Below are 10,882 nucleotides of genomic sequence, written 5' to 3'. Positions count from 1 at the left end.
GTAAGGAGGGTTGCACTTTCTAGCAGAGGAAATGTTTGTAGGCTGCAGCAGGCAGCCCTCTGTGCTCCAAAAAGGCCAGAGCAAGAAAAAAAAAAAGTTGGCAAATGAATCAAAATCCTCTTCTCTAGCGAAGCCTGCTGCTGGGCTGCTTAGGCACGAGCTCAGGAAAATCTTTATTATGCATTAAAAGGAAAAAAAAAAAAAGAGGAGATGTGCCTGAGAACAGGAGGTGCGTTCTGAGGATGCAGGAGATGCTGCTGCTGTGGCGGGCAGTGGGAGCTGGAGCTGTGCTGGGTGCTCTTCCCCACGCACAGAGCTCAGCCATTAGCATGCACTGTGGGAGTCCCTCTCGATCCGCCGTGCCCACAATGGGGCGGTTGTTGGGCTTGTTATCATAGTGGGAGCTACAGCGCAATGAAAGCACAGTCATGCTGCCTCATGTTTAATTGAGAGATGGCAAATCTGTTCCCAAAATACTTCAGCTCCTTGTATTAGATGACAAATGTGTTTTTCTTTTCCCCTTCATCTGTTTCCCTCCCCTGTCCCCTTTTTTTTTTTCTTCTCGGATGAAAAAAGCTCCGTTTCCGTTCCAGTTGAACGTTGCAGCCTCACAGTTGACTCCTCCTGGAAAAATCCCCAAACCTTATGACCCTCCGAGTCCACCATTTTCAATTTCACTCTTCCTATCCCTTACGTACTGGCCTTTTTTTTGCTCTCTAGCATGCTGAGAACACCTCGCGTCTCTTGTTTCTCAGGGTCCTTCCATGCCTGTGCTGATGCTGGGCACCATCGCCGTCTCTGTCTAAGATCAGTTTCATTCCCAGAATCTGAAATGGAAATTTCAGCTGATTATTTGGTCAATGCTCATTGCCTCCTCAAAGCCTGCCTTTTTCCAAGGCAGTTCATTCATCCACCTTGGTTGCTTGCCACTGCTTTTGCACCGTTCACTCCATTAAATTTGATTCTGCATTTCAGTGCACCTCTTCTAGGAGCTGTGGCTCGAGACTCCCTTCTTAGAATAATATTTTGGTGCATAACTAACCGCTGTTTGCAATACCTTGAGGTGCTTTCCCCTCCAGTAGACACAGTATCTTTTGTTTAGTATAGAAAAAGTTGGGCACTAAGAGACATAAATTTTTGCTCTGTGAACTCTGGAATTGGAAGGAAATAATAATGCATGCTGAGTTTCAATTAATGGTGAAGTGTATGCTATGAAGCTGATGCACTAGCTAATGAGAAGACCTATATTTTTTATTAATTCAGCATTAATTTGCGGTTAATAACTATGGATTTTTTGTTGTTGTTGTTGCTGCAACTAACTTTCAGTGCGTGCAATCTGAATAGCAACTGTTTTTTCTTTATATAGCCATAATTTCTTAGCGACTGGTATGTTTTTTTTAACTAGAAGGAAACTTCATTGATGATCCTTGTGCGCTGGGAAGCCAGAACTAAATATATAAGCACACACATCGTATTTCAGACATAGGAAATATAAGATGTGAGCCCAGCTCTGCTCGCTGAAGTCCCACTTATGATGTTGAGGTATCACACTCGGTGTGATAAGGATCTCCAAATCCCAAGGCCATGTTTAGCACTGCGGTCTGAAGAGGTGAATGCATCCCTGGGACGAAGGCTGCTGGCTTCAGGAGCGTTCCTTTGGAAAATTTCTCTCCCATGGGATAATCCTGGGATCCTATAGCTGGTTCTAACACGGGTAGTTCAGAAGAGTTGTTGAAAAACCACCAGTGGTTCAGACAGGAGTCTTAAAAGGGCTGAAAACGCATTTCAGTGGAAGATATTCTATCCCATGCAGCTGATTTGAGAGGTTAAGAGGTGACATCCTCAAAAACTGAGAAGGGAGAGACGTGGAGCTCAGAGGTAGGAAGGAGGCAGGGGGTCGTTTGCAGCCTAAAGGACAATATGGCCCCATGCCCAGTGCTCAGAGCACCTCCTGTTGCGTTGTCCTTCCCTGCATCCTGGTAATCACTTGTTTTTGGAAAGTGATGGAAGAGAGGGGGATGGCTGAAGAATATTTTTAGCTCGTACAAGCCAGTAGCATACCAGACAATGCATGCGTGTTGTTGCAGGTTTAGTAGTGGAACTGACTTGTAATTTTCTGAAGCGTAATAATTTGTGCTCACTGACACAGTGCTCATTTCCGAATTGTTTGGGGAAAAATGAAGCTTGGAGCTCCATGCAGGGTGAAGGCTGTTCACCTTTGAGTTTTCCTGCTTGGTTGTGCACTCCAAACACACACACACACACACACGGGCAGCTGCCCCTATTCCCTGCTGCAGTGGTTCCCAGTGCTGTGTTGGGCTGTGGGGTTCCAGGATTGCCCCGAGGATGCTGAGCCCCACAGCTCTGGTGTTGCTTCTAAAGGATGTGGTTTCCAGCTCTGCTGGCAGTGCAGGCTGCTCCCACCCATATATTGCCTATCACTGTGGGACTGGAGCAAAGCTTAGGCACGAGCATCACCAATCCCAAGCATACAGAGTCTCTCTACATTTGATAAAGGAAGAAGAAAACTCTTCACAGGGCTTATGCTTTGTGGTTGTAGAATCTGAAGCCAGATTTTACCTTAGTTACACTTTTCCTCTCCTCTTCAAAATACACCGGCCCAGCTCAAACAATAAGTGGTTGCAGAGAGCCTCGAGCACACCTCTTCTGTGTGTTCTTCCCTCTTTCTGTTACTGCAAGACAGCTGACACGGCTCGTGCTCCTTCCACCCCTAGCTATCTGCGAGCACGGTGCAGCCAGTATGGGCGTCCTCACCTCAGCCTCACCTCAGTTCTGTAGGACAGGATTGCCTTTTTTCCTGCCCCTACTATCCTTAACGTGTGTGAGCTAGGCTTTGTGAAACTTTGTCCCGAGAAGAGATTAATTGATGTTCACGTGGGTATTTCAGTGTGTTTTGTTCTGCTGTTTCCCCTTTTAGGTGACAGCGAGATTGTAAATAATATGTACGAGACCGACCCTGATCTCCTTGCTGGCGAAAGTGCAGAGGAGGAAACAGAGGACAGTATTATGTCCCCCATCCCTGTCGGACCTCCATCACCCTTTCCCACCAGCGAGGACTTCACTCCCAAGGAGGGCTCGCCCTATGAAGCTCCCGTCTACATTCCTGATGACATTCCAATCCCACCAGATTTTGAACTCAGAGAATCTTCGATTCCAGGGGCAGGGCTAGGGATTTGGGCCAAAAAGAAGATTGAAGTTGGGGAAAGATTTGGACCTTATATGACAGTACAAAGGAGCACATTAAAGGAAACAAACTTTGGATGGGAGGTAAGCGTGCCGAGTGTGGTAATCGCATTCATTTGTCTTTGCAAACTGTTCTTAAAAGCAAGTTGAGTCCCGACCGACTGGGGACAGAGGTGGTGACTTTGCTGATGCCATATCCCTGAGTATTTTGTACCCAAGGTTCCATGCAGTATTGAAAAAGCAGCAGAAATCCTTTCAGATGGCTACTGGGGCTACAAATACTGCTCCAGCACCATTTTAGAAGGTTGCTTTCAAATGATGTTGGGTCACTCCTTCAAGTGCTTGTCATTTTCAGATTGTGTTCAGAACTTGTCACAATGGGAGAAATATGATTAGTCGCGTCATGTTTTGTAGTTGGGTGTGTTACCTTTGACTTCCACTCCGTGTTAGCTGTGCAGGCACTATTAACTGGTCATAGAAAATAACATGTACCCATTAACACCCTAGATGTTCTTGAGCTCTTGCTCTGCAGCAAAGATAAAGGAATGCAAAAGTCATTTTCCCCTCAGAACTAAACAAAACTCGTGTTCAATGGGAAAAGCAGTGCTGTCCCCAACTCCTGTGTCTTTCTCCCTGCTTTGGGGGGATTATCCCAGCAATGTCTCTTACCCCGCTGTATTCTTGATTTGAAAATATCCGTATCTGCGAGGATAATCCTAAATTAAAGCAGGTTCTAAGCACAGCAGAGTGTAATATGCAGGAATGGAGTTTTACCTCCCTTTCCTCGGCTGCTTTCTGGTGCGAAGCGATCACTGCTGGAGCACAGAGGTGGGATGGAACCGAGGGATGGGGCCGTGGCCGTGAGCAGAACGAGCTGGCAGGAGCCCCGGTGGCTTAGAAAACGAGGCCCCAGTTTGAAATGGTCTGATTGTATTTACATTGCTGGTTTTTGAAGTCTCAACAAATGGGCCAACAGTGAGGTGCTGTGAAGCCCAAGGAACTGTGTCCAGATGGTTTGGTTTACCTTTAAAACGTGTCCAGATTGCATGAAGAAGCAGGGTACGCTTGCCATGAAAACAAAGCTCAGTCCTATCTTGTCATTCTTCTGCAGTAGGAAATTCCTGAAGGGCTGAAATGGGAGTTGGGTCGGTATTGGAGCTCAGTCCCCTTTTCTCTTTCCTAATGCAGCGGATGCACAGCTGAGTTTCCATCCCCACCTCTCCATATAGAGCTGCATTCCTCTGAGCTCATCTTTGTGTTGCCTTCTTTTCTTGTGAATTGTGGCAGAATACTTGCTCGGTATTGCCATGTCATCTTCAGAATGATTTTTTTGAAGAAAAAAATTGAACAAAATGTGCTGTTGATAGATAGTTGGCAATAGTTGGCAATGAGCAGCTCGGGGTTATCTGCTGACAGAGCGGTCTGCACTGGAAAGCACCTGGGGAAAACCCCACTCTGGTTCTCTGTAGGCTGCAGTGTGGAAGTTGCTCCTGCAGAAAGGTGGGAGCTGTGTTTTTCTGGACTTTAGCACTTACAGCTGACCTTACTTTTAACTTTAAATATGTTTTAAACAAAGGCTTGTGGGGTTATTTTTTGCAGCAGCTCCTATGCTCTGTGGCTGCTGGAAGTCAGGCCAAACTCGAGTGGTGCAGATCCTTTCTTCTGTGACCTTGGCGTAACTTTGTCCTTGTCTTTTACATTTCTGGTACAGGTTTGTATTTACATTCATGGTTTTAAGAACTGTTCCCTCTCTCCATTACGCACGGAGCGCCAGGCCTGGTACAAGCCATATCTATTAACTTCAGTCTCCATTGACTTTGTGATACTGTTTATTTTTGCGGTGTGCACGAACAAACTTTCTTTCTCCATGGCCCCTCTCACATTTCTGCGGCGCTTTTGTTCTCCTGTTGGACAGGAACGTTTCCGAGCTGAAAGGAAGGAATATTTGTCCTCCATCAGATGTCCTCAAACACTGCCTTAAACCCACCCCAACTCTCTTCCTTTGACCTTGCCTGTTCCTGCAGGCACTCTTGAAGCCTTTCACTTCTCAGTACGTCTGCAGCAGCTCAGGAACTTGCAGTCACTCCAAACCTTCCCATTTCCCTTTGTGGCTGAGCAGGAATCCCTGGGATAAACTCTGCTTCTGCCTGCATGTTGGCACCGAGCTGTGTCCTCAGCACGTAGGGCTGTAGGAATAGCCATAGACTGATGTCCTCAGCAGCTTTCCATGCGGCCACTTGTGCTGAGCATCCGTAGCATGAAAACATTTCTGTCCTTTGTCAGTAAAGTTGAGTAGGCAGAGGAAAACGGAGGAATTTCCCCTCCCTCTGTACCGCGTTCATCAGACGTCTGCCTGCTTTCCTACAGCCTCTGCCTGTTGTTTCCTGCAGCGGCGATGAGCCTCACAGATCCAGTTTTGTTGTGCTCCAAGAGGAATGTGCCTTTTGCAGTTTGACATTCATTTTTTTGACAGTGCTTCTCTGTAACTTGTGGTTTGGACTCACAATGGCTCGAAATCAAAAGCTTTCATTAGGCTTTGATAACTGATCAGTGCTGGCTATTGGGCGCGTTACCGGTACATCGAAATTGTCAGTTCTATTAGCTACATTAGTCATTCTTATTTTAGGAAGGATAATTGTTCTTTACACCCAAACTACCACTCACTGATAAGCCCTCATTGAATTTCCTGTAGTTTATCCTCTGGATAATGCTCCTGCCCAACCAATAGTCCTAAAACTTGGGTGTTTTTCCAGGTCTGTTTTTAAGGATCAGCAGTTTCTTAATTTTAATAGTGTTTCTGCTTTTTGCCCAAAGAATTCTTGCCCTTCATCCCAGCAGATCTGCTGACAGACCAACTCACCTGCGTGTCCCTGGCACTGCTAAAAGCAAGGAATGCTGTTTGCTGTGTGGGCACCATCAGCACCATCTCAGGGTCCTGGGAAGCTGCAGCTGGTGCTGCTGTGTAGGAGGCATTGCTGGGCCCTGGGAGGCACACGTCTGCCCTCTGAGCACTTTCATTTTTTCTGATGTCATTAATAATAATAAAAAAAATCAATTTTGGACACCTAGAAGATCTGCTTAAGGGCTTTGGTTTGCAATTGATCTCTGCTCTACCACGAACACTGCAGAAATAGCTTCTCCTTTCCAGCCTCAGCAGGACTGGGGTTGTGAAAATGAAACTGAAACAGAAGAGTAAGCTGCATTTCTTCGGAGTCATTGGGAAACACGAGCTGCTGTCTGCAAACAGAGCTCTGCTCTTCTTCAGCCCAACTGTCTCTGATCCTGACCCAGCTCTGATGTCAAACATCTCCCTCCAGGAGGCAAAGAGTCTTAGAATCATGGAATCATCAAGGCTGGAAAAGACCTGCAAGAATGCTATTTGCTGCAACTGTCAGCTTACTTGTTTCCACCAACAGCCTGAAAATTCATAGGGAATGCAGAAAGCCACCTTGAGAAAAAGAGATGGGATTTTTTTTCCCATTCTTTTGGGTGCCTTTGCTTTTACCCAGACAGGAAGGAGTGGGTTAAGGCTGGGTGGTAAAACGCTGTTGTTGTGAATTCCTTTGTTTTAATGCTCATTTTAAGAAACTATTTGCTGAAACAGAACACTGAAGTTCTGACTCATAAAGAGAAGGTAGGCTTTTATTTTTTAACACATGCAAAATAAGTGCTTTCCTTTCCATCAGGGCAAAGATAGAAACTGTCCCATGAAAGAGGAATAGCTGTGCAAAAAATAAGAGCTGGCAGCTGAAGATGCAGCATTCTTGGCTTCACATCTGGGCCAGTGGAAAACTGCTGTTTTTTGAGCATGCTTTCTGGTGTCAGCGATTTGCAGGAGTTCAACCTCCTTGTTCCCACAAAACAGAGTACTTAAACGTTGCTGGGTTTGTTTGTTTTTAGAAGTGCTCATAAATGCCAAGGAAATTGGGCTTCACAGGACTGGCATTGATTGCCAAGGGGAGAATTGTGCTGTATCTCCTCAGCTCTTAGAAATATTAAGATAGGAAGGGGACTGTGAGCATTCTTTAGATGTGATGGCTGTGTCATGCTTCCCATTAGCAGAACACGCTGCCCAAATTCACTTTACGGTTGTTAAAGAAAGCGTGTCCTTGTCTGTCCTTTGAAACAAAATACAGGGCTTTAAATGAGCAAAGAAATCTCAGGACCTCTCTGTGCTCATCCCTTGCTCATGTTCTTTAACTTGCAGGCTGGAAGGATGTGATGACATTTCCTTGTAGCTATTCCACTTGCGTCTTCTGATTCATTCATTTTCTCCAGCCTCTGCCTTTCCCTTCGACCTGGGGAGAGCATAACAGCCTGCGTGGCTCAGGGAAGGGCTCAGGGATGGCTGCTCTCACTGGCACATCTCATCTCCTGTGGGAGCAGTGTGGTGTGCGTGGCCATGCCCTAGCTGTGGAGCATGTCACACACACAAAGTCTGACCCATAAAAGGTTACTTCACCGTTTTTCCAAGTTCCGTTTGGCTAGAATAATTCTGAACAAGCAGGAATCTATGGGTTCATATGGATTAGAGAACACACGAGCACGCTGGGACTTCCCACATGTGCTGATAGAGCCAACAGCTGTCCAGCCATCATTGGTACTCTGTACTCAGAACCTATTGGTGCATTATAAGACTGCAGGTAAGCTTTGGCTGTAGGCTGGAGCCCGGGGCTTAGGAGGGAGCTGCTCAGTGTTCCGAAGGCAGATCCCGCTCCCTACAGATAAATCTGGAGGGTGGGGAGCGTTTGTATCAGTTGTAATGGTGAATAAAGATTAAAAGTGCATCCACTGATAGCCAAAGTGAAAGGACTGAAATGTGTAACCTTCTTCTACGTCTCACCAAATGCCTCAATGTGAGGGTTAAAAGAGTAAGTCTTTTTTAGGCCCGGGAATGCCGAGATGTCTTGCTCTATCTTAGGCACTTCTCTCAAACATGGGTATATAAGGAATTAGGGAAAAAACAAGAAGAGACAGGGAAAGGGAATGACTAAGAATACCTCCTGATATTTCTCCTTTATTTCCATAAGGGGTAATAACTCATGAGCAATCCGGCAGAGGGCACTTTCTTTAAATAGAACGTTCTGATTCACAAGCAGAAAAAGGAAATAAATATTTTCTTTTCGACTTCAAGACACATCCATGAATACCAGCTTCTGAAATGGTATTTTATCATCCATACTTAAAAAAGAAAAAAAAAAAAGGAAAGAAAATCCCATGAATAACTCAATGTATACCACAGGATTTGAGAAAGAGCCCTTTCTCGTTGTCAAAAGACTCGCAGAATACAGGGAACTATTTCTTCCTCTGGAATGTTAACCTTCATAGAAATCCAGCCTTTATTTTGTCCTCTCCCAGAAGTTGCAGGGCTGATGGGGCTTCGGGATACAGGAGGCTGCTGTAAAGGAGATGATCAATAAGATGGAATTAAACCTTCAATATATGTGGGATGTGAAAGGAGGCATCATTCGTGGACCATTTCAGCTGCAGTTTCAGAAGGTGGAAGCAGTGCAAAGCAACTTGCTCTGTAGTTGTTGGCTGCTCCTGCATGGTCTCCAGGACGTGCTTGGGGGTGCAGGTGGGCAGCACACGTTGTGCTGCGGGTCAGAGGATGGGAGCCCATGTTCTGTAGGGAACCTGCAGGCCATTTGGTAAGGATTTGACATGTTCACTCAGTTGTTCTCCAGGGAAAGGTTCTCCTTCACCTCTGAGGTCCAGTAACCATTGTGTTAAAGCAGCAGAGCAAGCTGCTGCTTGGCTCTGAGTCACGGCTTGAATGCTCAGGGCTGTGCTTGGGCTCTAAGGTTTGGGACATCAGCAAAGCTTTCAGTGAACCTCACTTGAGTTCCTGGTCAGTCCTGAAGTCTGATGGCTTTAAGTGAAATTGCTTTACCTCAGTCTGAGTAGTGCAAGGAGGAAAGGAACAACGGGAGATTTTCCAGAGTAAAACATTAATTGCTTTTATAGAAAGGGGAAATCACGTTCTCTGCATAATTTGGCACTGTCCTTCTCTTCCCATAGCAAATAGGGAGCAGCACCACAGATCTGCAGACCTGCTAAATATAGTGACTCTTACTCTGTGGGATTTTAGCACTTCTCACATTTTGGCACTTTGGTTGCTTCTTATTTGGCTCCAGAAACGCAAAAGGATTTATGTTGTTGTACACAGAGACGAAAATGAGAAGTTGGGTCTATTGCTCTTTCTTAAGTAGTAGCACATAGTTGGGTCTTTGTTCCTCACCTGTTAACATCTCAGCTAATTATTCATCCTTTCCACTTTTTGTTTATTTCATCAGTGTGAAGTACTGGGACCTCTACAAAATGAGACAGCCCTTGTACTGAACATTTGCAGCTTTGAAAAACCTGGGCTGTTTGCGCAAGGAAGGCGTGAAGCTCATTCCGAGTCCCATTTAGGAACATGTCTGCAGGAGGAGTCTGGTGGCAGACGAGGAGGGATTGGTTGGAGCAGGAGGAACATTTCTGGGCATCGGGGTGTTGTTGGCAGTTTTACTCCTGATTGGGTGCTCTGTTTTCAACTCGTGGCTGAGGCCAGCTGCGCCTGTGCAGCTCTTGCATCTCCTGGCTCTCACCGTCCCCTCTGAAGGCAAACGGATAACGAGATGCTGTGAGGCACAGGGCTGAGTGCAAGCTGGTTGCCTGACTCGGGTTCCAGCCCGGTGACAGTGCGCTGCGACCATCTAATGTGTTTGCACTGATCAGAGACATGCACATTCAAGTGGGCCGGGTAAATAAAGGAGAGGCTTCTCTGCGGCGAGGCAAATCCATTTGTGTACACACGGGGCTGGGAGGGCCCCGTCGGAACTTGCCATCACTTATCCTCTGTCTCAGAAATGCACAAAACGTGCTTAAAAAAAGGAGAGTTCCCTGCAGCAGATGTCCTGCACACGCTCCAGCAAGGATTCTTTCGGCTGCTCTAGGCAGCACGCTGCTAATGAAGGAAATCTGTTGCTGCTGGGATGGGGCGATGTGTAATCATGATGCAGCGGTTCGGAAGCTCTGTTCCCTAAGAAATACCTTTGTTTGAAGCGTTTTGTAACCCCCCTGCGATGGGAGCTCAGCCCCTCGTGCCCGTCTTTGCTCCGGGGTGCTTTGCTCGGCACAGAAGTGGCATTTTGTCCCTTTTGATCTGATTACCAGCAGTATGTTTCCTCACTTTCAGATAATGCCCGGGCAAGTCGTCGCTTTAATTGTACATCTCATTGTGCCATCCCTGTTCAATCATGTTCAAAAATACCTACATTTCACCCTTGTCCCCCACCTCCCTTTTCCCATTTAGATCTCACTGAAGTCCATTCTCCCTTATCAGCACAGTAATTTCATGAGCAGAGCTAGGATTTCTGCCGTTTAGGCCCCGGCCATTGTCTGTCGCAGCTGCAGTCAAGATAAACCCTCACCCAGAACAAAGTTGGAATGACCTTTTACAAGCAGAATCTGCCTTGTTTCCCTCCAGACTAATTTATCAGCCTTCATTTCAGCCCAGTCTCTCAGCAGAGGCCTGAAAGAACATTACAGAGAGCATGAATGAACAGGGGGATTAAGATGCTTGGCTAGTCCCTCTTTTTCATCAGACACCTTCTGGATTTACTGAGATGTAAGCTGTAAATGACCGTAAGTGGTGAACTGCCTTAAACTTGCAGGAAGGGAAAGGGAAAGGGCG

General features: G+C 46.2%; 1 protein-coding gene across 1 annotated transcript in view; it reads left to right on the top strand.

Annotated features, from left to right (window-relative positions):
* The first annotated feature begins 2,915 nt into the window (after positions 1-2,915).
* PRDM16 (PR/SET domain 16) overlaps positions 2,916-10,882 on the top strand; it is a 122,609-nt gene continuing 114,642 nt past the window's right edge. The window contains 1 exon segment of the mRNA XM_019622445.2: positions 2,916-3,288. Within this exon segment, the coding sequence (XP_019477990.1) occupies positions 2,962-3,288 (327 nt within the window). The 5' untranslated portion in view covers positions 2,916-2,961.

This window comes from Meleagris gallopavo, chromosome 23, assembly GCF_000146605.3.
Source record: "Meleagris gallopavo isolate NT-WF06-2002-E0010 breed Aviagen turkey brand Nicholas breeding stock chromosome 23, Turkey_5.1, whole genome shotgun sequence".
Lineage (NCBI taxonomy): Eukaryota > Metazoa > Chordata > Aves > Galliformes > Phasianidae > Meleagris > Meleagris gallopavo.
The sequence above is the reverse complement of the archived record's forward strand: the minus strand, read 5'-3'. Positions and strand labels throughout refer to the sequence as shown.